We start from the raw sequence: 27,312 nt of genomic DNA on the forward strand, positions 1-27,312 counted from the left end.
TTTGACTTGTGTCTGCTCTTTCCTCAAACAATCGCTGCATTGCGTCAGAGCCGCCCAGGATGCCCATTGTCTCCAGGCCACTTTGCCGCAGCTGTGGGAGCCCGCAATGCCAACCCTCCCACGTGGTCCGACAACAAACACCATTAGCAACAACAACAACACCAACAGCAGGGGGGTAAAAAAACAAGTGAACCCATTGGAGAGACTAGGGATGCATTTGCATCTTCTGCAAATCCAACGGGGACTCCATCTCTAAATGTTAGCACGGGTCTCTGCCACTTATTGTGTGGAAAGAGCCTCCACGCCTCAATCGTCAACACAAAGGGTCGTCACAGTCAGCGAACCCAACGCTCACCCACCAGTCACCTTGTGCAATTAAATGCAGAGTGGGAAATGGGAAAATAAACAACAGAAGTAACACTAGAGCACTGTGTTATGAGTGTCTTTTATTCAAGTGTGCTTGGAACATATAGCTAACCGAGGCACTTGAATGGATTCCACAACAGTTGTTGAGTGCTGTGATATAAGCAACAGACAGACCAGTGACAAATTAAAGGTAAACTCTAAATGAATGAGTGGAGAGACATAGCAAATGGTGGCTCTGTGATGCTGTCAGGGCATGATTTGGGTCCACTTGTCCTCTTAGAGTGAAGGGTCGCTATTATCAATACAGTTTGTTCTGGGGGATCACCTTCATATTGTAATGAGTCATTTCTATCCTGATTGGATTGGACTTTCAGGGACCTGTACTACGAAGCGAATCCAACATACCAAGGTTATTGGTCGGCTTCACTTACCCTAACATTGACGATCACGTTAAGCGATCACACAAACTCGATAAGTTAACCAAGGTTTTCTGCACAACATTAGATAACCACTGACAGGTGATGTGAATAACCTTGATCATCTCCTTTCCATGCAATGTTCTGCCGGGAAATCTTGGGTCCTGGCATTCATGTGGATGCTACCTGACACACATCCCCCATCCAAACACCGTTGTGGACCCAGTACACCATTTTTTACCCTGTAGAAGAATAATAATGGGTGCAGCCAGACCATTCTTCAGCGTTGATGTAGGTCTAGTTAGACAAAACTACACTCGAAGTTGCAAAGACGATTTGTTCGCTTCCAGTTTGTCATAAAAACTTTGCAGAAAGTGCAGCTCCAATGTGTACCTTCTGAGTCATGATGCCCGAGGTCAAAAGCTTGTTCCCTGATGGCAGCACAACAACTTTTCAAAATGTTACCCAGCAGCAAGCCAGCGGTCACTGTGACACAGCAGCCACCAGTGGTTCTCTATAGTATACATGTATCTTAGTGGGATACTCTTAGCAGGCTGCCAGATGATGTGCAGTGACGGCCACCACCAGCCTTGGTTGCTGTGACCTGTCAGTACATCCAGCCAGTTTCCAACCCCCTCCTCCGCTGTACCACTGCCCCGCTGCTCTGCTCCCACTCTACTGGTACTCTTTCAACGCTACCCTGCTGACTTTCATGTCACCTTTTGTTGTGGATCACAAGTAGCAAAAATTGCCCAAATGGATGTGAAGCATTTTGTGATGAAGCTGTGTCAGCGTGGTGCCAACGCTTTGGCCTGCATTTATGAGTCATTTCCTGTCAGCTATCAGATACAGGTTCACATATCGCATCAACCCTGCACTGTCCTCTGCAAAGGAAAGCAGGGGACTAGTGAATGCGGGAACCCATCAAAGTTTAATATCCTTGACCAGGATCAAACAGACCCTGATATATGGCCTGAGAGTGTGTGTCATTAACTCGAATGAGCGGAGACGAGAATCGTGGGGGCACTTTTACGAGCACATCCGACTCCCTCCTTCTTCCTTTCTGATTTAGAAAGCTGACATGAGTCAGTTGGCTTTGGAAGTCCATTAAAACTGGAGTACCTGCGCCAGAGCTGAGCTGTGATATCCTTCTCTTTCACAGTTAGTGCCGGGTGGAAAATTGCGGTTATTGTCACTACATTTTGATGCATTTCTGTTGACACTGAGCCACTTTATTTGCACACAAACACAGCAGAGTTGGTACATCTGCGCAATGGCAGCGCTTATGACACGGCCTGTCACTTTATTCATGTCCCAAAAGTTATCATTTTTTTCCACATGCTCATTTATATTCATTTCCTTTTTGGTATTTTCCCCAGATTCAGTTTAATCAAATTCTGCTTCTCATGTGAACATTATTGAAAGCATTTCATTTGCCAATTAGCCAGCTGCTCCCCAGTTAAATAATGAATATGCTAATTCTAAAGCTGGGGGATATGTTGTCTTTTGAGTTACAGCGGCGACAATTATCCAAGTCAGGGATACTCACAGTGGTGCACTGTATGTGTGTGAATGTGTGCACAGTCAGAATATACTGTAAGCTTATATGTCTGTTTATGTAGGGCAGTGTCTGTGTGAATGTGACGTACTGCAGCATAGATGTGTACACAGATATGAAGCTTTCCATGGGCCTGTGGGTGTCGTGTATGTGTGTCTAAGCATGTTGGGGAGGAATGTTAGTTTTAGAGGAATGCTTCCCTCCATGCATATTGATTTGTTTGCCTACCTTTATCTCAGCGGGGCGCTGAGTGCATGTTCCTGACAGTTTTAATTGAAAGCCATGCGGAGCCGAGCCTATGTATGCAGATACACACCCCGCTATCATCCATCAGCTCGGAGGGATGGGTGTGAAAGAGGAGAGCCGGTGTACTCGCCCATGAGCTCGGTGACAGATTCGTCTTTAATGTGCTTACTGCAATACTCAGTGCCACAGTATTTGGAGCAGTCATTCAATACACATGTACTGTACCTTTGCACACACTGATCCACCAGCCTATTAATTATAGCTGTCACCTACTTACGGTAAGTGACAGCTAAAAAGCCCAAGAGCCTCTGTCTGCCTGTCTATTCACGCATCCATCCGTTCATCGTTACCACCAATCAATAGGTTTCCTGTTTAACTTTTGACTAAATCTGACCATCTTTGTTTTGTTTTTTTTTCCAAAGATACAGCATCAGACTGAGTAATGAATTGACCTTTAGCCACACCACAGGAGGAGCCAGTCTCACATAACCAGAGTAAGGGCCAATAATGATCTCACAAACACCCAATCTAGATGAAAGCATTCGGCCTATTAGAATGTGTTATACCTTTTTGTTTGCCTCTGACAGATAAGACATCCAAGATGTGGGCAACATCAACACGCATGGTACATTGATGTTTAGCAGCAGATTAAAGTCCATTCGGGCATACAGAGAGATGCATAGAAAAACATCTTTTCAATAAATAAAGACTAATCGATACATGCTCACTACGGGCTCTTTAAAAATGTACCGCAATGTCCGGGAGTGTTCCCGTGTTCAGCATGGCAACTTCTACTGACCTGATTTATGGCGCACTTCAAAGTCGCTACAGTCACATGAGCATTTTTCATGGTGGTTGTAAATTATCCATTAACATAATGGATCCCTGCATCAATCCCTGATAAAGGTCTCGAAAGGCTGTCTGCAGTGACTACTTGTTAGGCAGGCTAGTGGAAAGCCTCTAGGGTTGGCAGTGTCAATCTGAGGGTCCAACACCTTGGTCTCAACTGAAATACCTCAACAATTATTATATTAATTACAGTTAAATTATGTGAAGATATTCATGATCCCCGAAGGATGAATCATTCTGACTTTGGTGATTCCATGACCTTTCTTCTAGCGGCATCAGAAATGCATCAAGAGTTTGATCTGTGGTTCAGTGAGGTAAAATATCTAAACACGATTGAATTAATTGTCATGGAATTTGCTACAGATATTCAAGGTCCCCTGAAGATGAATTGTTATGGCCACACCTTGCTCACCTTCATCAGACCCAAATTTCAGTTTGTTCATGACATTACCTTAGGTCTCTGTTTTACTTTGTTTTTAGTGCTAATTAGCAATGCTTATTAACTAATAGTTGGCATTAAACCAGTTGAAGATATTCATGGTGCCCAGAGGATTAATCCTTGTGACTTGTGGTGATTCCCTGACTTTTCTTCTAGCTGCATCAAGTGGTTCAGAGTGAAATATCTGGACAATGATTGGATGAATTGGCATATTTGCTACAGATATTAAAGGTCCCCTTGGGATGAACTGTTCAATCTATTCAATGTTCTGATTTATGGCCAAATACTAGGGGAATTAATTACACTTCCTTTGGCTTCTGTTTTACTTTGTTAGACAAAGCTGAACAAAGATGTTTTACCTGGCAAAAATGACCTGCTACTACGGCACACTGCTCATGCACTCTAAGCATTTTAAAAGGGCTGTCCCAAAAACAATTTTGGGGCTTCAAAGCTTCAGTGACAACTACCCACAAATATTCAAAGCTTTTGGGGGATAGAGGAGCTCAATTTCTTGCTCTTTATCAGTCTTTTGACTCTTTGTCATTGCAGGCGATGATACGTCTGCTTCCCCTTCAAAAGAAAAAATAACCCGAAGCATTCGAATGCTGATTTGAATGTTGTTTGCCATGGCGATGGCTAAACCTTTTAAAGCTTCAGAGTATCGGCTCAGAGTACGTGTTATGTCATATGATATTTGAGTATTTCAGTTTGTACACTGACAGAATGTTAAAAGAATAAAAAAGGCCATAAAAAGAATTTTGTCACGATAGCATCCACAATCCCATGCTGCATAAAAGCTTAATAGTTTAAACATTTTAAAAATGTGTGCATTGCTTGCAAAAAGATATCAGTGTCTATTGACTGGACTGACATTGCCTCGCAATCCCGATGTAGAAATAATGTGTGACAGCGCTGGAGGGGTCAGGAAGAAGAGAGGGAGAGAAAGTTTTGAGTAATATTTATACTGGCGTGATTTGACTCCATGGCGCCCGGTCCTGGCATCCTAAATTCCTGGTTGGCCAAGCCTCGGTGACAGTTGGTGGCAGCTTCTGTCAGGAGCGCCGCATGGAAAGCCACGGAAACTGTCAGAGAGAGCAAGAGAAAGAGAGAGGGGGAGTGAACAACAGACAGACATGATATCCAAAAGGAATCAGAAAAGGTGAACAGGCAATTCATTGCACAATGAAGCAAGAAAAGGGAAAGATGAAAGGCTCTGACTTGAGTAAAATTAAGGGTGATAGGTAGAAAGGGAAATAGAAATACAAAAAGTGTGCTGGAGTGGGAGGAATTGGACAAGCTGAGAAGTGAATAATACAGGTTGAGCCTTTGAAGCACTGATCTTAAGATCAGAGAAGTGAATGGCATTAGCACTGACTCTTTTTGGTCTGCAGAGCCTAATGAAAAAATTTGCCTCATTATTAGCCTTGTTCTTTACAGAGGAAATCACATGCTACTCATTACTGGAGGAATTAACATAGGATGAAATTACATAATATTAATTGACTGTACATGTAGCTCTATACATTATTTCTTGGCTGCACTTTCATGTGAGCTGCATGAAATTTAAATGTAATGCAATCTAAAGCCGTACAGCCGCACAACTCATTATACAAACACATCAAAGTCTACCTTATTCTTGGTGCGCGTTCAACGCCAGTTCAATGTAACTGGGATCTAGAATCCAATTCAATTCATTCTGAAATCAAGAGCACAGCATTATCCAATTCAGAAAATGAGTATAATTCAGTTTACAGTGCAGAGAATTCCATCTAGCAGGGAATTCCAGCTTTAATGGTCTGGACCGGGATTGTCATGGGACATACCCTCCCAATTAGGAAGAGAGTTGACCTTAAACCTTTGAATTTCATTGCAGAAAGGCCGGAAGAAGACGTTTTCTGCCTTGTCCCACTCCCCCTCGCATAATCCCCAGAGCCTCCTCTCTCAGGCCTGGCAGGAGCCAGTGACCTCTCCTTTGTGACTGAATTAATCCGTGGGCCTGAGATAATGGCCATGTCACAGCCACTGGCAGTATGTGGCAGGAGAATAATCAGCCCACCGCCGTGCCATTTCAATCCCTGCGGCAATGATCGCTTCGCCACAGAAAAAAAAAAAAGCTTCCTTACTCTTTCTCCTGCATGCATGAGATGACAATTAAGATCACAGCCCTTACAGGCGTAGCAGACAAGCTCACCTCAGAGATCTGTTTTGATTGCTTTGCTCTGGTTTTTGGCACAAGAGGTGTTTTCTGTTTGGAGAAACTTTGCAAGGTAAGGCAAAGTGCTTGGTTGTGGAAAATGTTGCTTCAAAGTTATGTTTGCAAGTGGAGTTTTTTGTAGTCGAATGCGGCAACAGTCAAATTGTTTTTAGAGAATGTACTTTTGTGCTTTTGGGTTGGTCTGACTGGCAGAATTGCATATTGTCAAAGTGAGTCTGACTAGCCAGCTGAGACCAAATAACAGTCTCTGTTCAAAGAACAGGGAGTAGCTCCCAGCTGGGGATGAAACACAATTGTGTATATCTTGTGCTAGGAGACAGCCGCATTGTAAATCTTTACTTTTTGTAGAGGACTTATGCTTGAGCTGTTGTTTGACTACTTTTGAGTCTGAGCTACAGAAACAAAAAGTTTTGTGTGAGTGCAACAGGGGAAAATGCAGTGACAAGGGCTCTTATGAAAAATCACGCTCCAGTCATCTGCTCCTAACCCTTTGTCCCATAAAAATGAGTCTGAATTCAGTACCCTTCCTCAGAGGAAATTTTAGGTCGCTAGTGCAGATGAACCTTTAGTCTCTGAGGAGGAAAGTACAGAAGGAAAGGAAAGTGTGCAGCATATCAAAAGCTGAGGCTCGTTTGTGACAAAAGAAGATCAAAGTGCAACTTAGTCCCTTAATTAAGCCACAAACCCTGTGATTGTTGCAGCCGGGACTTACTTTACTTGAAAATGTGTGAAGATGTACCGCAGCTGATCACAGTATCAACTCTCATTCTGCTTGTTTTCACTTTCACTGCCACTGCTAGATCACCCACAAAGCTACTAATCATGCCTGGTGTGAATATTCAGAAGCTGCACAAATGCATACTGCTGGTGCACTAATGAGATGTTATTGAAGATTTTGTTTCCAGTGTGACAACTGGTTAGCAACTACTATGCAACTCACAGTCACCACGGTATTATTCAACACACCCTTTTAGGTTTAGGTAACAAAACTACTTGGTTACGTTTAGAAACCAAAATTACTTGGTTACGTTTAGGCAACACAACTGCTTGGATATGTTGAGGCAACAAAACTTATTGGTTAGGTTTAGGCAACAAAATTGCACGGTTAGGTTTGGGCAATAAAACCACTTGGTTAGGTTTGGGCAACAAAAAAAAAATAATGACAACAAAAACATAAATATTGGTCGTACTTAGCTGCTTGCACAGAAGACTCATGCACCCATTTTCTGGTAGGGACAGACTGGTATTATTTTCCACCTGATCACCTCATCTGTGCCTGTCCTTTCTGCACTACAAACTGTTCTGTTGGCTAACACTGGTTAACCAGAATCCTAATTATTGTGTGCATGTTTGTTTGCTCTAAAAATGTTTATAAATGGTATTAATCCCACGAACAGCTGGCAGAGGAGACTGGCTGAACAAAGAAATGGATTACTTCTATTTTTGTTTGCTGCTTTCTCAGAGTGGGGAGAGTGAGGAGAAGGAGTGTAGAATGGTAGGAGAGTGGCATCAAAAGCAAACCTTTTTCTTGCTTCATGTTTTAGTAAATCTGACGGGCAGAACGCCCACATACCTTCACTGGAAGGTTCCTTCTGCTGACAGTGGCCCACAATAATACTTGGTGTTTGAGGCTGCTATGCCTAATCATGACACTCATCCTCTTTTTGCATTTTGCTTATTTTGATTGTATGGCCTGAAACTGCCAATTATCTTAAAAAAGGCAAAAGAAAACTCATCAGTGTTCAGGATTTCATACAATGAGCTCTTTTTCATGTAGAGATAATGATTATTCATGTCGGTAAGTCTCCTTATGACGACTTCTCTACACACTCATTGCATTGCTCATCTGTCTGCTTCTTACAAATGTCGGACCTTCAGTCTCCCACAACCTACGAGACTTCCCTCAGCAGTGCCTGGAAATCAGATACTGCCTCCAAGGCCTTTAGGTTTTATTACTGAATCACTCTTAGCCGAACTCAATCGAGTCACCTCCTCCCACAGAGGCGAGCAGCCTCCCATCACTCGTGGGTTCGCCCATCTCAGTGTGCTTGCAGAGGGCCAGTGGAAATAATCAGCTGAGCTCAGCCGGCCCATTGACGAGATCAATATATGATGTTTGTTTGGATGGCAGGAAATTTTGTATTTCACAGGGATCATCTTAAACAAACCTCTCGCCCACTTCTGCTTGAGTCCATTCTCTTAATGACAGAAAAAACGCTTTGACTTGGCCATTTCCAGATTATTATTGCTGTGACTGATGCGTTTGTGTCTATTGTGAGTATTTGCAGAAAATGTGAGGGGGAAAAAAGACACAGCTGGAGCTGCGAGAAGCCTTGAAACCTTCTCTCAGCTGCTGCTCTAAACAATGTGTACCTGTGAATAACACAAATGACGTCTGTCCAAGATGCTACAATAAAACCTAAATGCGATTAGCCGCCTTTGGATGCCACGTATGCCGATGACATTAACCTATCATTTTGACGTGTCCTTTATCTGTTGACCTGTAGAACACTGTTTTGAAACTCAATGCCACAATGACGCATTGCTGAGCGACACCAAAGTGGCAGGGGCAGCCTCTCATTAATATATATTTAATTAGCTTGTCTGTATTCAGAAAAATGGCCGGTCATTTTAATTGGCTTTATTACCATAATTATTTGACGGGAACCTTTTCGTCTTGATGGATGACCTTATTAATAGGTAGAAGAAACTGCCACAATCCTTGGAAACAGAGCAGCACAAGTTACTTATTAACACTGTCAGCACTGCTCTACTTATTCTGTTTTATTCACCTTAAACGCTTACACCTGATCAACACATCAGTAACAATCAAGGCTGACGTATAGACTGGCGTGTTGGATTGATAGACACCTTGATTTCGATTGCCTCTGCATAGTTGTAAATAAAGTCCTCTAGCTTTGCATTGTCAAGTCCTTGAAGATAAAAGTGGAATAATCGCGAGTTGAAGGCTGAAAGAAGCACTTTTATCACCATAAGAAAAGGTGGATTCTTTTTCAATTTGCACATTGTGGTGAATCTATGAATACAGTGCCCAGTTCTGAGAAAGAAAGACTGTGTGGGAAGGAATGGAAGGAATGGAAGTCAAATGTAGGGCGGTGTGAAGCAAATCATCCTGTCTGAGTGACATACCTGGATTTATTGCAGCCCAAGAATTCTCTCGGCTGCTTGCTGATGTTGGCGTATGCAGAAAACCGCACTCGCTGATGTTGCCATATGCAGACACAGGTTGCAGCCCAAGGAAAAGAGGGAGAGAGATGGTAAAGAAAATCGAGGAACAGAAAAGGCAGGGTGACAGAGGGAAGGAAAAATAAGACTAATAGATTAGACACAGGACTCAGAAGTGCAGCGATGATAAGAAAGAATAGAAAAACATCAAAGAAATGGTCAAAAGCTTCGGTATTATTTCCTTTGGAGCATCATTCTATTTTGAAAAACTGAATGGGGATAAGGGCATTATCTTCCACCTATGTTCACCGCCCCCATTTTTCTTATGTTTCCATAAATATGAATACAATCCCAGCAAATGGGATTTACTCTGTCACAGTGGGATGTTCCAGTTTTTGCAGAATCTGGTATAGAAATCACCTCTGTGATGGAGGATAAAGAAGAAAGAGGTTATGAGGCAATACTCAGGTCATAATGGAGTCGATGTTTGTCTGAGCGCTACCGTAGGGTGTCTATGAATATTTTTGTGGTTGCTTTTAAACACACCATCCACTAAATATGTAAATTTGCACGCTATAGTGTCATCTGGGGAATCACTTTCCACACTTTCCAGACATTTGACACCTCAAAGCTCTGATTGCAAGGTTGCGATTGAAAACCAGGATTGGCGACCTGGCTGTTAACCCCCCCCCCCCCCCCCTTATTTCTATCATTGCTGATGATTGCATTGCCACTTGGAGCTCAGCTTTTTCCCCTTCTGGCAACTAATCTGCCCTCTGACACAGCCGCAATTGTCTGACAGGCTTTCAACAGGTTTAGTGGTCGATGTGTGGACAGAATGGTCCTTTAGGAATATTACCTCTATTGTCAAACAGCTTCTCACATCAACTTCATACCTTCTGATGGCTGACATTTGGCCTGTGATATGAGTTGTTTTGATCAAAGGGATCTCATGGGTAAAACGAGCAGTTTATTCAGCACCTGGAAAAAAATCACCTTGTGACTTTGACAATGTGTTGCCATAAGCGCAAGAAGCATTCTTGGCATTTATGGCAGAATACTGCTACCAGGGTTTATGAAGAAGTAACTCCTCAAATACTTACACTTTAGGATTGTAGGTCGGGTCGGCCAGCATCCCAGGGTGTCAGTATTTGATGACCTGGGAATGAGATATAATAATCAACTATCTTGGTCCAGAATCAACTTACCCACTATCAATCTCCAAAAAACAGTTTTGGATCCCTCCAAGCTTTAAAGGTCCAATTTGTAAGAAAGTTGATGTATGAGTGTCATTCCCAACTCGTCAAATACTGATGCTTTGGGATTGCAGCCGACCTGACCTAATGAGACTCATCAAAGAGCTCCAAGATCCCTTCCTTGGACAGCTTTGGAGTATGGTTCAGGGGTATGGTTCACTAGGGTTTCTATCCGTTTTATGAAACCATAAAAGTTCCCTCAAAGCACTTTTCCGTAGTGATTTCCTCTGTCATTTTAACCTCTTCATTATATAATATTTATCAAAATTATTACTTTTCCTAACTTATCTTAAAGGATCAATTTGTAGGAAAGTTGATATTTGAGTGTCATTACAAACTTAGTAGTGTCAAATACTGTCAAATACTGACACTCCGACTCTGGTGGCTGACCCAGCCTACAATCCTAAAGCATCAGTATTTGACAAGTTGGGAATGAGACTCAACTTTCTTACCAATTGGACCTTTAAATTCATGTCGACACTCTCTGAATTCTGACACAACAAACAAAAAAAAACTTAATACAACTCCCGACAGGCCAAACGTGTCTTCAGTGCACCTTTAAGTTTCCTGTTGTGAGTTAAGACAAGAAGATGTTCCCACTTCAAAGATCAAATTTAAATTTGCTTGTGTTTTGATCACAGAAGGATGAGCTGATAAAAGAGAGTCGAGGCACCTCCTACCTTTTGAGAGCAGGAGCGCCTGAACAATGGGAGCTCTGTGACCTGTTATGGACCTTGCTGTAGGCTCTGTTATTATTAAAAACATTAAAAAAGCGATTTTGCCTTTAATAATCACAAAGACTACCTCTGCTAGTAATGAGAACTACGTTTTAAAATATTTATTGGTCCAATAAATGCAAGCAGAACCGACAGTTTAGGGAGTGTAGTGTAACTAATGACTTTTATTAGGAGGTAAAGAGGTAAGGTAATTCAATACTTTTAGGGTAATTTTCACACACTTCAGACACATCTGAAGGGAACTTTGATGAACTTTTGTGCAGTCATGTTTGGACTTTATTAAAAAAAAAAAAAAATGCTTTTCCCTAAGGCTCATTTCATTAATTCACTAAGTGGCCCAAGGGCTGCCTGCATAATTTCTCCAATCTGCTGATATGATGAGCCGCAAATGCCAAAATGAAAAGAAAAAAAAAATCCAATTGATCAAACCTGCAAATGCAACGAAGCCTGCAAAGTTCGTATTGTCATGTGAGTGCACGCAAGCCTCTGATAACCTCAGGCAGAATGCATATTTAGTATCCTGTATTAATACTGGATTTGTTAATAAGGAAAAGAGGGAAACTGTAGCAACTCATACATACATACTGTACATACATACATAATGCACAAATCTGTGAGGCAGTATACGTCAGGTTAGCCATCTGCTAGATCAAGTTGCATATTCTTCCTAATTAGCAAAATATTTCACATCTGTCTGAAACTAAACATCTGTGTATTTGCATGTTGCGCTGCACGTGTGTGTGCCTGACTGGAGTTTTTACGGCTTCGGGATATACATAGAGAGAGGTCCATCACGGCCACTGCCGCCTGAGGCATAAGAGGCTTAAGGAAGGAGACATAAATCGCAAAAGCAGTTTGGTGAGCGAAAGGCAGAGATACAGAGAAGGTGTGCGGGAGAGAGGGGGAAGATAATAGGTAGCTGTGGGTTGTGCCTGAGACTGTACACGTGGACTGATACTGTATGTCGGCACGATTGGATACGGTTGGCTGAGTAGAACCAGCGCTCTCCTCTCTCCTCTCCAGCATGAAAGCAGGCTTGTTACGCAGCCAGACATATATATAGGAGCAGGGACACGGGGAGCCAGATGGGCAAACGTACAGGGATGATTTGAAAGACTTCAAAACGACTTGGCACATGAATCCAAAGGCAAACTTGGGAACAGCTAATTCACAAGAGCTCATTATATCATGTTACATCAAACATCCTGATATTGTGAGATACATGTATGTAAGATCAAAGTGTTGTGCCCGCGCTAGAGGAAATGAAAAATAAATTGAAATATTGTCTCTTGCTATTGTATAAAAAAATAATTTACCCCTCACTTCCCCACAAATCATATTTCTCTGATTTACTGTTAGCGTTGGAGATGTTTCATAGTGCATACTGCATACTGCTTTAAATAAAAATACAATGTACTCCATTTCCCAGCATCCAGTGCTCCCTGCTATCCTGTTACTTTTGAGGTACGCTGGTTGTTTTTAAGAGTAGTGAGTTAATCAAGCGCTGGTTCTTTTGTAATTCACTGTAACAACTGGTGCTGCAGTGAGTTAGATGATTGATCAATAGTTGATAAAAAGAAAAATGAATCACTCAATTCATGCAAACCATTTCAAGATAAATCCGTATCAGGTGCAATCAACAAACAAACAAGCGTGTGCACAATTTTGGCAACTAGCTGATGAAGAATCTCTCTCAGCAGTGAGTCAATCTCCAACAAAAGCACTCCATTTCGGCAAAATATTAAGTCCAAAACACGAGACGAAAAGGCGTCAAACTGCAATGTTTTATGTTATTTTATATTTATAAAATATTTATTTAAAAGTGCCTTTTATTCATCTCCCCATAGCAAAGATCCTGAGATGGCTGCCGTTTCATTGACACCTCTTTTGACCAGTTAGGAGCTTCTATGCCCGGCCTAGAGCCTAAAACAGCCAACAAGTGATTGCTTTAAAAGGCGACCTTCTCTCTGCTCCATCCTCTCTCTCCTGAGCCACCCACACATCAGCCACCATGACGCATCATGTGCCAATGAGATTATAGTTTCTGGCAATATATGATTTAAATGGAAATCCACCAAAGCACTTGTTTTTGACTAATTTCTATGCATATCGTTAGTGTCAAGGTGTTTAATGATTTACATACATTTTCAGGAATGGTAGTTTCAGTCTCTTTTCAAGCAAAAATGTCAAACATTTGCTGGTTCCAACTTCTTAAATGTAATAATTTTAAGATTTGTGATATATGACAGTAAATCTTTGGACTGGTTGGTTGCACAAGAAGCAATTTCAAGACGTTACTTTGGACGGAGAAATTGTGATGAGCATTTTGCACAGTCTTCTGACATCTTCAAGACTTTAAAGAATTGTAGCCCCAGTAACAACAATGCTTTCAGTGGGAACTGGTATAAAGGTTCACCAGCTGATTAATCAATCATTCACAGTGAAAATGTGGGCTCTTCATGACGGCTTGTCCAGATTTTGATCCCATTTCAGCAAGTGAACAGTAGAAGAAACATCAAGGAAATTGCAGTTCCAGTCATCTCGGCTCTTACTTTTGTAGTTTTGGTTTATTGGTCTTAAAGGTCCAATTTGTTAGAAAGCTGATTTTCAAGTCTCATTCCGACCTTGCCAAATACTGCCGCTTTGGGATCCTAGATCGGGTCGGCCACCACCCCAGAGCGTCACTGTTGCCTTTAAACCTGTCTGAATGTCTGAATGCTTGCTTTGGGAGGAGGTTTGGTTTGGTTACTGATCTCAGCAGTCAGATTGCGCAGAGGATGTTTTTGGGGCACCATGAAGTTGCAGAGCATCTGTCGTAATTTTGCTATCATTATCTCTGCCTACTGTTTGTGGAGTCTTTCCGATCCAAGTAAAGCTTCTGCTGAAACACTGTATATTCTACAAATTGTGAATTTGATGAGGCAAATTTCTGAAAATAGTAAATGAAATTGACTTGACTGGATGTTAAACAAAGGATTTACTGACACCTGCACTATCCCTCAGTAATACCTCGCTCCACCGCTCACCTGGGAGACTTTAAAGAACGCTGACTTGTTTAGTGTTTTTTGAAGCTAATTCCTTCCTGAAAATCATTTTTTCTTCCGTTGCTAACGCCTTTGAAGAAAAATGCTAAGACATACAGGTTTGGGTGAATACAAAACATAGTACAGTAATTAGTATTTTATCTCCTTCCTCCTTTTGCTCTTGTCTACCCACTCCTTTACCTCTTGTCTTTGTCTCGCTCTCTCTCGGTCTCTGTGGTGCAGGGGAAGAATTCCCTTCAACTCCTCCACAAAATCACAGACAATTAAAGCACGGCGTTTTTTCTTTTTTTCTTTGCCTAAGGGCCTATCTGCTCTGTGTGCTTAATACATTTACACACACACACACAGACAAACACAGCCTCCCACCCGGCCTCCCACACACACAGAAATTAAGATATACAGGACACATACACCCCCTTAAACGCTCGCACATGTTCAAACACAGAAACAAACACACAAAGGCACGTTCTCTCTGGTGCATTTTATTTGGCCGTGGCTTTAATGAAGCTTTTTATGAAGAACAGGATTACAGAATCGCATCCCCCCCCCCCCTCACCGCCAGCTGATTGGACACTCTCCACTCTGTCATTCAAACGTTTGAATTTAGCCTGCCGCTCGATGCGACGGTGCTTTTAGCCGCCTTTAGACCGGTCTAGATTTAGTCACACCGACTTAGCTGCCGGCGAGTTTCACACACTCCTGCACCAGGTCCAGATGTCGCTGAATCATGTCACCGGGCCGGCTCACTCAGCACCTCCTCCGCTGCTGAACTCACTGACCTCCATTCCAGGGATGTAATGATTTGGCGCCGTTACAAGAAAGTTTGACAAAATGAGAGGAGCGTGAGACAACTTACAATCTGAACTTCAGAATCCAGACGTGATCGATGATTTGATATGATGATATGCCTGCCTTCGTTGCTTTTTCCCAACCATATGGGTAACCACTTTTTTTCCCTTTTTTTTGCAAAAGCTATAAACACAACATCAATTGGGCTGTGTAGGTTGCCTATAGTTGGTTTACTTATGTCCTGAATATGAGATGAGAGAGAGCTGTGGATCTTGAACCAAAACAACGTGCTGAAAGATGCTAAAATGGCTCATAAACCTGAAGGGAACTGCAGAATCAGATGCTAATTCCCTGTTGACCATTAGCTTGCCATTTGACCCATTGTTGATATAAAAATATTGATTAGAGGAAACTTAACTTACAGGTTTTAGTCGGCTTAGTTGATCCATTCTTCTTTTTTTCTTCTATTTTCTTATTTTGGAGAATTTTTGCTCATGTGTCTTTTGCTAATTAGCAGGCACTGTTAGCCATTAGAGACATTTAATGGATAACAGCAAATGCTAAAAGGTAGTGTAATAGTAGACAAGCAGAGAGGAGTCATTAAGTCGGTGAACTGTCTCAGTAGTGTCAGTTACACAGCAATATCAATCTAGAGTGTGCTAGCATTAGCTAAGGCGAGGCAACCTAAACTTCTGTAAAAGTAGGAAAGACAAACTGAAGCTACATTAAGCAAACCATAAAAGTACAAGAGTCATAAGTCAGCAAACTGTTTTCTGATGTTAGCTGAAGGAAGGGCAGGAAGGGCGATCGATAAAACATGATGAAGTGCCCTCTAGGGTCGTGTTCAGTGGACAAAATGCGACCTCTCTGCACCATAAATATATTGCAACTTTCTGCACCCTGGTGCCCCCATGCACACACGTGGTGCCCTTTTCATTTTATTCGCCCCTGCCCCTCAAACATCTTGAGTCCGCCACTGGTTTGAAATGAGTTAACAAGAACAATTAGGGCTTAAACGTCCACAATTATAGGAAGATGTGTGTTTTTCTGTGGGCAGAGACCTGCCTCTCTAACTTTCCTTTGTTGCGATTCCATAATTGATGCTGGAATTATTCAGTCTCAATGTTGTGAGGTGAGCTGGCCAGTCATGTATGGTATTGACAATCTCAGACACATTACAAATGGCAATCGATGGTTCGGTCTGTTGTCTTATTTTCGCTCGTCTCCAGCGCTTCTCAGAGGAGCTAATAATTGGAGCTGATAATTGCTACCAGGCTCAAAACATATTGACCCGAGCTCTGTAATAAGCAGGTGAGTGCAGCTGAAAACATTCCATTTCTGAAAATTGATATAATTAGCATGTCTCACTGTGTCCCCACCAGGCAAGACAGTGTTGAATAAACAAATTCTCCCGTGTCATATTTCAAATCCAGTCAGCATTCTCATTAAAATGTCAATGTATATTCGCTGTGGGGACTGTTGTGTATTTCAGCTTAAAAAATGCCAACTGAATGGTTATATTTTCCAGGTTGAACTTAATTATATGATCCACACCAGTGACTCCAGAAGCACAGAAAAAAGCTCAGGCCATTTTTCTTTTTGCCTGCCGGGTTTTGTGAGCAACTTATTACGTGATCAATCACATACAGCATGAACAGACCGGGATCAATTAATAATTGAAAACCGTTAAAGTACTCGGAGCGCTGATTGGAATCTGCCTTAAGTCAGAGGCAGGCAGTGTGGAAGGGCAGCAGGTTAAATAGACATGATTAATCAACAGCAGCACAGTGTCTGCATTCATTTGGAAAACTACATGTGTGTGTATGTGTTCGTAGACAGTAGTTGTATCTCTGTTCCATACTGTATGCTGATTAAGCAGGTTATGAGTGTGTTTACATGAGGACATCTGCAACAAAATCGCTCTGAGCTAACGTGCTAGCTTGCCGTAATGGACAAAAAAAGGATGGGCGTTCACTTCGGGTACGGATGAGTCAGAGGCATTAACGGTGTCATGAGGGTAAGTAGTTGATGTCGAGATATGTTAGCAGGGTGACTGTGTTGTGCGTCACGCCTTGCATTTCCCCCCTCAATGTCACCCCTGTTGCCACATGACTGTATACTGAAGGCTATACCCATTGATAGGCTACATGTTCAGGGAAATTCAAAACTAACATCAGTGTTAGCTTCTCCAACTGGCTGACGTGGGGTTAGGGTTAGGGTTACGCTTTTCCTACAGGCTAATGTCAGCCTAAGCTTCTCCGACAGGCTAATATCAGTGTTAGCTCCTCCTACAGGTTAATATCAGTGGTAGCATCTCCTGCAGGCTTATGTCAGTGTGAGCTTTTCCAACAATAAGGTTTGGCTAGCCTTTCAGTCATGATATTTCAGTGTTCACTATTGTCATTGTCATCGTCATACAGGCCCAAAAACAGTGCTGCTGCCATTTTTGGCAGTTATTGTGAATTGAGGATGAGATTTCAGACTTAAGAAGCGTCTATAATGAGGCCTCTGCCTCTGCTCACTCACTGCAGATGGTGTTGAAGCAGCTCCAGGAACACTTCAGAAGTATTACCACTCAAAATAAATCACTTAAATTAACTTTTAATTGATTCCAAAGCTGGCCTTGTGTCATTTCCTGTAAATACAATATGAATACTGCACAGCACAGCAACACAGCAAGAGCACGTCTGTAAATACTGTTTTTTTAATGCATGTGTTGATGCCTGAGTCCATAAATGTGACGTATGCGAGCGCGCCGGTTCTCCATCTAGTCCGTGTGTGTGTGCCATTCACAGAGTGCCTGTTCAGTGCTGTGACAGCCGGGTTACCCAGCAGAAAATGATTAAATACACTGATAAGGCAGCTCCTCAACCTCATCATGCAGCCTCCTCGGGCGATGGCGGCAGTGCCCCTCTACTGCCATCCATAGGCCGCCTCGGCTCATGGCAGATGGCTCCCGGTGATAAGTGCTGGAGAGCAGCGTCGGTGTGATGCTGCCGTCTGCTGCAGCCATCCTCCCCCACCCCCCTCCTGAGAGGCTGCACATAATCATTTCATCATTTCCTCAATTATTGACAGGCGCCCTGAGCTCCACTGTTAAGTTTTCTGTGTTGTAGAGAGAATTAACATCCATTAGTGTATTATACAGTGCCTGTGTGTGTGTGTGAGAAGGAATCTGTGTGTGGTTAGAGGTTGAGCTTGACAAGACTTGCTGCTCTGAGGGCTGAGAACGAGGAGCTCAGATATGACAGGCTCATCAAATATCTCGCTCGGCTCAGTGCTGTGGTGAGGCTACCGCTGCGTCGAGAGGCTCTGGCCCAAAAATGACCCTCTCCCCACTGAGTTGCCAATCATTACTCATCACATTAGACAACTAGAGGCATCCTCGGCTCCGTCTTGCTGTGCTGCCACGCGAAGACGCCCGCCCTGTTCTTTGTCTGATTCCTCTTCGCAGCTACGACTCCAAACTCACGTCGAGCCATGATCGTGCCGCACCGTTATTCAGCTAACTACCTTTCACTTCAGCCTTACAAACCTCCCTCTGGAGCCCCTATTGTGCGGCCTTATAGTGGCACTTACAACAGACCAGCAGACAAACGGCCTTTGATCGTAGCCTGACTCTGCAACTTTGTGTCACTGCCACCTACTGCAAGCTTTTTGCCCTTTTTGCTGTCACTTTCCGGCACCATCGATTGTGTTTGCAATTGAGGATGTAAAGAACCTTGCACGACTAGTTTTTATGAGCAGGATAATACCAGTTATTTACTGATCTGTGCTATTCCTCAGCTTCTTAAATTCCCATCCAATGCATATACCATTGTCGAGTGATAACTGCAAAGAGCATTACCGCAGGCTGAAAGGATCCCATTCATGGTGAAAGTGACAAGCTAGTCACAAACAGCCTTGTGCCTAATAGAAGGCATCAAGAAAATCTGTCTCCGAGCTTTGTACGGGTAAATAGCTCAGCTGTTTTGTTGAAGAGAAACTTTGCAAGCAGTTAAAGTTTAGATAGAAATATCTAAATTGTGTCCTTTCAGTGGGGACAATGTGTCTTATGCAAGCTGCGAAAACGTAGGTTATTTCTGAGAGGCTTCTTAGTCGCGCAGGAGAGCGCATTTGTGTGTAAGCCGAGCGACGCCTTCCACTTAAATGCAGTAAATGGTGACATACAAAAGCAAATGCACCCTCAGATGATATTAAAATTCGGTACAAAGACTGAAATGAGCCACGATGCTAAAGAAGCTGATGCTTTTTGAAAGCAATTTTGTCATTATTATGTCTCCTCAGTCGCCAAATGCTGAAAATCCTCTGTGTTCTCTTTAATAACTAATACATTTTCTTCTTCTTCTCTCTGTTTTCTCTCCCTCCCTCTTTCATTCTCTGTTACAGCAGCCCTGCAGGTGTCCATATCCCTGAACAAAGTGGAGTTGAGCGTCGGAGAGTCCAAGTTCTTCATCTGCACAGGTACGCGCCAAATGATACGTACTGTATGTGCTATATCGGTGTTTCTTTGGTGGCGGGTCAGAGACGCAGCAGGGGGGCTTAAATCAGCGCCTGTGAAGTCTGTTTGTTGTTTGTATGACAGCGAACGCATCACAATCCATGCTTTCCATATGGTGAGTGACTCTCTGACCCGACCGTGACGGTAACCACACAGGGGACGCTCCGGTCTCTCTTGTCCGTCCTCCCCATTGTCCTCTCTGAACAGTATATCAACACCGAGCCACAGCAGAGAACCTCACGCCGGTGCCAGTGGCTCGGTAGGGTGGCAACACACTCTGGCAGGCCCCGGCCCGCCTCCTGCTGGCTGCCTCTGCTCTCCTGCCAACCCACTCAGCGTGGAGCTAACAGCCAAGGGAGTAGATGCACACCGGGAGGAGCGTCAAGGGGGTGTGGAAGGTCTAGCATGGGGGAGAAAAAATAGAGAGGTGAATGGATTCAAACTGGCAGGAATTGAAAGGATAAGGTAGAAGCTTTTATTGTGAAAGAGCTCAAGTGACAGAACTGAGAAGAATGGAAAGAGGCTTTGAGGCAAAACAGTGTTGGAGGTGGGAGATAAGTAGCCACCATCCACCGTCAAAGTGTGTGGGAAGTGCTTGTGTCACTCGTTGCTTTCTTTTGCCCTTTCCCACCACGGGCGGTCGCGCTGTGCCTGATTTTTTTTACCACATTCACATGCTGTCCTGCCAACTGGAGTGGGCTGAAAAAGCAAGGAAGAACAGTCGGAGGCAAAAAAGGCAAAAGCCCGGTGAAACCGAAGTGAGCCTGCAAACAGAAATAAAGAAGGGGTTTTTTGAAAGTGACTTTTTGGTTTCGACTCCGTTGTATGAATCAGACCAGCATAAATATGGATGAGAGACAAAAAGGAACAGGAGGCACAGAAAGGCGATTGTATTGTATGTATGTTGATTCATGGTTTTGGGCTGTTTGCGAGGAGAGGCGGGAGGAGGAGGGAGGGTGAGTGTGTTGTTCTCGAGAGAAAGGAACCTGGGTGAAATCAATTCACTTGTTCGATTCGAGATCTTTTCTTGTTTCAGAAGTTTGCCAGGAAGAATTGGCAGCAGGGTAAAATGATCGAGCGCCTCATTTTTCCGAGAGAGCACAACTTTTTGTTGTGGTTGTTTAAAGCAGTTGTTTTAGGTCAAAATGAGGTGGGTCAACACAGAAGCCTGGAGGAGGAGGGCTTGGATCACATCCTGGTGTTGAGCTCCCTATTTCATTTATCTTCCCTGTCTGGTTTTTCAAATCTTTCCTGTTCCTTTATACATTATATTTCAACTGGAAAGCCTTTTTTTTTTTCGTTAAGACTATATATTTTTTTACCTATAACCTTACATTTCCATGATTAATGCAAAAATCAGAGCTTAAGTTTGGAAAAAAATCACCGTTTGGGACAATTTATCCAGCGTTGAAGAGTCGAAAGCTCGGCTAATTGGCAGCATTCGAACAAAAGATCGGATTTTGATTGGAGCTCAGAAGTGACATTGCATTTTTCCCATCGAGCCCCACCCACTGCAAACCAGCAGGTAGAGCACAAACGAAAATACAGAAATCTCTCAATTGAAATAAACAAAAACCCTTCCAACAAAAATGTGGTCAGAAAACCTTGTTAACAGTAAGAAGCATATTGAGTAAATGTGTCTTCTGGGCCTTAAGAAAGCCATTCTTACACATTTAGTTGTACTATATTAACTTTTTACCATTTTTTACTTACTTAATTTTTCTAAAATCCTTTTTCCAATTCTGAAACTATTCTTACCTGCAATGTACTTCGTAGTATACATGTACATAATTGCATTGCTGCAAAGGAAAAGATGCATGTTTTGTTTCAAAGTCCCTGAGCATGTGTTTCTCTGGAGAACGCAGTTTCGGGTGTGAATGCTTAATGTTTAAAAGCTGACGCTAAACTGCATTGCTGACTTTTTAAGTAGCAGCTGAAGGAGAATGGATATTTGGTGAAGTAAGATGAGGTTCATGGGGTCATACAACGTTTTCTGGCAAAGTTCACATGAGCGATTCTTGCCTGATGATGTGCCACTGTTCTCTTCTGAAGTGAGAGACAATTTGTTGGCAAAGGATGATTCAGATTTTAACACCACTTGAGTCAGCAGCGAATGACAGTTGTTGTGTTATGTCTCATGTTTCCTGGACGCCGTCAATCAAGTCTGATTTAAAAACTCCACTCACACAGCCCCGAAAAAGCAGAGTCTTCATTGTTCAACTCTCGATAGAAAATAACTAAGAATGTTTCTTTTAGCAAAGCTGAACCTTGGGTGTGTATGTCAACAAGTGTTGAATAATACAGTTGCCAGAAACCAAGTTGCCATGGGCTTTAAAATGAATGAAGTAGTTCTCACACAACTTTTTGTTAGACCAGTGTTTGATCCAGGGCCACAAGCCAAAACGCATCGCTCGCACAAAACTGTTGTTTGAAAGGAACAAAAATACAACCCGAGGAGTTCTCATCCATTTTGACTTGAGATGGTAACAGTTTGTCGACTGATGTTTCCAAGGTCAAGAATGAACCATGAACCTCAGCTGTAAATGTGTTAAGAAGTGTTCCTACTTCTTAAGGAAATAAACTATATAAAAACCTTCATAGAGTAGCTGGGAAACATGTTGTCCTACAGCTGAACCAGGCTGTATTCTCAGCTCATGAAAAGCCGACATTTGTAAGTATATTTAGCCGCCAACACTTAGATTATTTTACCTTGACTTTCCCATCAAGACTGAGGAGTGTACACACATAATGTATTAACGCATGTGGAATAACCTCTGAATGTTCTGAGTATTCATTCTCCAAACCCTTTTTAGCTTTTGTCCTCACAGCGAATCATGTGGCATCTATTCAAAGATTCTTGCTTTTACATGAAAATGTGAGAGACGTCCCTTTCGCAGAATTAGCATTTATTCACCACCTCGCTGCACAGAATAAACCTTTTTGTTATGCCCTCACGCCGAAGCACTCTAAAAAGATGTTTTGCAGCGAGGGTTTGAATTGAGGCTGTTGCAGGAAGGGAGAAGGAAAACAGTGAGTGGGAGGCGGGGAGAAAAAACCAGGTGAAGTGAGCTGCAGAGCAGGAGTTAGGGGACGGCTGGAGAGATTGTCTTTGGAAAAACAGTCAGCTCTAAGTGGTCTGCGAGAGGGAGAGAAAAACAGCTATTGCATTTGTGTCACCTTGCACCTCGAGTGAATTCATTTCTTCGTTGTTTGTTTTCATCACAGTCGGGGCAAAGGTCAAAGACATCTGCTCGATTAATGCGTAGGAGATATAAAAGGCATCTGCTTGTCCACAACATCATCATGGTGTATGTTGAGTGAGCTGTATTATATGGAAATGTAAAAAAAATAAATAAGACAACATGAGATAAGATAAGCCTTTATTGATTCCCACATGGGAAATTACAGTGTTGCAGCAGCACAAAAACAGATAAATCGAAAAAGAAAATATATATAATCAGAAGTATATAAAATCAGAATAGAAGCTATAAAACTAATTAAACTCAAACGTACAAGCAGTGTACATACAGTACCAACAACCAGTGTTACTCATACTATTTATGCACTAACTTGTTGGACAACAAACCTCAAAAACAGCTTCAGCGCTCATTGGCAAAAATCCTGCAAGTCTCTGGAGGTCTCTGGTTGAACGTTATCCACAATAATAATTTCCCCTCATTTGATGTTTTAATGATGATGTTGGAGTCTGCGGTCCAACACAACGATCACAACTTACTCTGCTGTCTTTGTGAACCATTTTTGTGGAAACGGCACCATGGAGCTATTCAATCCAAGTGGAAGGAACTGCCAAAACAACATGGTGGGAAAGCCTTGAATTGTGACCAAATGCGGAGCTTGGTTTGCGTTAATTGGTCCTAACGATTGGTGAACTGAGCCAATAATGGCAAATGTTAAGTATTTGTTTTATAATGCGCAAAATCCCCCTGATAATGATACATTTTGAAGTTGGGAGAAAATGGTATATTAAATTATAAGTGTCATTAACATCACAAGTACAAACCATGTTGAAGATGTTTGCTGTGCTGAGAAGTTAAATTATTTTGTTTCCTCGTGTTGTATACACTTCTGGCTTATAATTAAAGGTCCAATTTCTTAGAAAGTTGATTTTTGAGTCTCATTCCCAACTCGACCTACAATCCCAAGGCATCAATGTTTAAGGAGTTGGGATTGAGACTCAATAATCAACTTTCTTACAAATTGGACCCTTAAGCTGGTAAGCTCCAGCACCAGAAGTATCACTCATAACCATTTCCCCAGTAAAATCCCCAGGAAACTTGTGAAAAGAATATCTATTACAATTCTGGCATAATTTCAGCATTCATCAAACAATTGAGTCAGCCCTGGTGCAGTGGAAGCATTTCACACTAAGGTTGTTGCCTGTATATTACTGAATACAATACTCAGCAGGTGTCAGCAAAACTTCCCAACAAATGTCAATCAAACACACAAGCACATAATTATAAAGGTAATTTTCTTGTTTTCTGATGCAAAATAGGTCTCCTGTCAGGATTAAATGAACCTGAGCTCATGGCGGAGCAAATAAAGAGGTTGATAAACTGGTGTTTAGGTGTTTGTTTAACCTCCCCTATGACTGTGAATGAAGTGGCAGAGAGCCAGAACGAGCATTTGGCCGAAAATAAAACAGAGGAGGCTACAAAGCCAGCCTCAATGGTCTAACCAGATCCAACAGCTATTATGTTTCCATGTGGTTTTTCTTCTAAACACAGCAGGGAAGGTCATATTATGTGTCCCAGCTGACCTACGTTTGTCCATTGGCCAGACATTAGAGTGGACGGAGATGTAAAGGGAGACAGAGATAGATATGTTGGATAAATTTGACATCATGTTGAGTTATGCACATCTACATGCTGACCAGTGTGATCCCTGCTCAGCTCTTGTTTCTCTCTTAAGATCTACTTCCCCGAAGATCTGAATCAATTACTACCAGGGCTCCGGTGCCAGCCACCGTGGGGACGAGTCTTTCGGGTTGTGCTCGGCTAATTTTGGCGCCATGGGGCACGTCTAGTCAATAATCCGCCTTGTGCAGGGTTGTGTTTGTTCTGTATTTCAGCTGTTTTATATTGCTCCCTCACTGCTACGGAGGATCATAAACCTTCTGGATACAAAGTCCTTCCAGACACAAAGCCTTGTTGCTTGGCCTGCTCTTTTTCAAAGTTTTATTTCTGTGTGCGGTTCAAAATCAAGCTGAAACAGAGTGGGGTCGTAGGTTTCGTCAGCAGATAACAAAAGCCGACGATCAAACGCAGTGCCGCTCTGTAGATGTTTTGCTAGCACCTACGTAGAAAAGCGATCAAGAGTGATCTTTCCACTCTACTGTCAGAGGAGTCAGTCATTCAGCGTTCCCTTTTGCCAAGAATCAGTAATAATGCCAGAGCTTATGCAGATTTTAAGAGCAGTTTGACAGAATTTTCCACCAGCTATTCATACAGTTACAAGACACACAGAAGGAGGCAGGGCTGAGCGTGGAAAACAGGGCAGCATGCTACACACTCCTGTCTCCTCAGATCATCTGTGAAGCAAATGGCCTGTCACCATGCTAGCTACATCAACTTTAACATATTTAGCTGTCTCTGCTGTCAAAAGACAGTAAAATGGTGAGGGGTGATAACATTGTAACGCTAACAGGTATAAAGAGACGCCTGTAGCGATGCTAGACACTTATCTCTTCCCCACAAGTACCCACATGAACCGCGAGGCTCCGGTGGGAAGCGACGTGTGAAGGAAAGCAAAGAGACGAGGAGAATGGCTTGTTCTGTAATATGATTTTAGCAATGCTTCCTGTTTGATTGCCTCATCAGATTTGTTGGCCTTGAAACTAACGAGCAGCAGGCACACACGCCAAGGATATGATGCTGATGGTTGTTGGAAACATTGTGATGACGATCTGTGTTGGCCTGCTGGGCTGTGAGTTGGAGCCTGCATGTTTTTCTATGATGCAATGTGCAGGCATCAAGAGGCGCTCTTCTAAAACAGCTAATTTATCATGATTTACCTTTATGTACTGGCGAGCCATCAAGCTGAGAGACATAAGCTATTTACATAAGTGTTCATGCTGGACGAATATGTGTCCAGCAGAATCCTGGCCCACTTCGAGCCTTCTCCTCCTCACGGTTCCACCTGAGAGCCCTTGAGATGAATCATCCCAATCCTCTGCTGCCGGCTGCCGAGCTGCTGGAGGTTAAAAACTTTGCTCAAGGGCATCTTGTCGATTGTCACTGAAGGGAAAAGAGAGCATTCAAACTGCCTGCTTCCTGCTCTCTCTCTCCCTGTGGGTTATCTCTTGCCACAGGCGCTGTTTACTAAACTCGACACGTGTCACGAACTTTCACTACTTCCATTTTCCGATCTTTTTGTTCTTTTGCAAGCTTATTTGAATCGAGTCAGGTCGCCTGTCTCTAAGGGACAGGACAAGCCTCTGTCCATCTCCTCTCTGGTTCAAGGCTCTGGCTGATTGATAGGCCACGTAATGGCCCTCCACACTGACACTTTTATTTGCAGAATTTACAGGCAGAGGGCACCTGCTGCTTGCAGATGGCCCTATCATCTCCTCCAGTAGCCAGATGAGTTCACGTTTCACGGGCTACATATGGACGCCATTTTAATCAGGGTTCAGGTTTGCTTTGGATCAGGCTGCTGTCGTTCTCTGTGTGTGTTTGTATATGCGCATAATCTTGGAAATGAAAGTGGAGTTTACAGCCTACATATGTCCCTGTTCCTTTACAGACTTATTAGCTATGTAAATCCAAGATTATGACATAATCATATAATTTCAGGCCGTCTGTTCCCTCAACAAGTTCCAACAACAGAGCTGGATGGTCCTTAGCTGTTCAGCAGACCAAAACAAGCAGCAGTGCCAGAGTATTGACATGTAAAACCTTAGTGAAATATATGAGAATGAAAATAGGAAACTCATGTAATGGCAGCACTGTGTTTGCACACATCAGCGCCAACATTAAAACCACTGACAGCTGAAGTGATTAATGTTGATCATCTCGTTCCAATGCAATGTTCTGACTGTGGATACCACTTGACACCCACCACCCACCCAAACCCCTACGTAGACCACGTAAGCAACCTGGCAATGGCACCCAGGGTTAGCGTTAGGCCAACTGTTGGTCTGGTGTGTCGGGGCCCTGAAGTCCAACTGAATCTTAATGGATGCAAATGCACAGGAAAATATTAAAGCAAGACTTTGCAATCAAGTAAACAGGGCTCTAAGCATCCTATTTACCTGATTCTGACCCGTGGGGTTTCTTAAGCCAAGAGTGTCGCCAAATACAGCACAAGCAGATGGTTTAGCGCAAGTTTGTTGACTGGGCCCCCTTAAATAACCTCTTGCAGGATCCGATCCAGCCTTTGGATCTCAGTCGGCAAAACTTTGCTTTCTAGAAAGTTCTGGGCAAAAAGGGAGTAAAATATTTGAAACAGTACATTTGACACATAAGCTGCATACACAAAGCACGAAAACCGACCATCTGTTTTTCCAGACTTATTGCATGCTGAGCATCTTTCAGGCTGACTGACTTCATGCCAAGCGAATGTCACTCTTGGGCAATCCAATATTTTCACAAATAATCTCGGGACTGGGAGGTTATAGGCTCAACTTATCAGACCAATTTGGAAAGTGCATTAAGCTGCTTGAAGTCAACAAGAGGCAACTTGTTGCAA

General features: G+C 42.7%; 1 protein-coding gene across 1 annotated transcript in view; it reads left to right on the forward strand.

Moving 5' to 3' along the window:
- The window catches only part of LOC140991953 (neural cell adhesion molecule 2-like), a 184,489-nt gene that overhangs the window by 70,524 nt on the left and 86,653 nt on the right, over positions 1 to 27,312 (forward strand). The window contains exon 2 of the mRNA XM_073462125.1: positions 19,491 to 19,565. Coding sequence (XP_073318226.1) covers positions 19,491 to 19,565 — 75 coding nt within the window. The remainder of the gene's footprint in view (positions 1 to 19,490; positions 19,566 to 27,312) is intronic.

This window comes from Pagrus major, chromosome 24, assembly GCF_040436345.1.
Source record: "Pagrus major chromosome 24, Pma_NU_1.0".
NCBI classification, from domain to species: domain Eukaryota; kingdom Metazoa; phylum Chordata; class Actinopteri; order Spariformes; family Sparidae; genus Pagrus; species Pagrus major.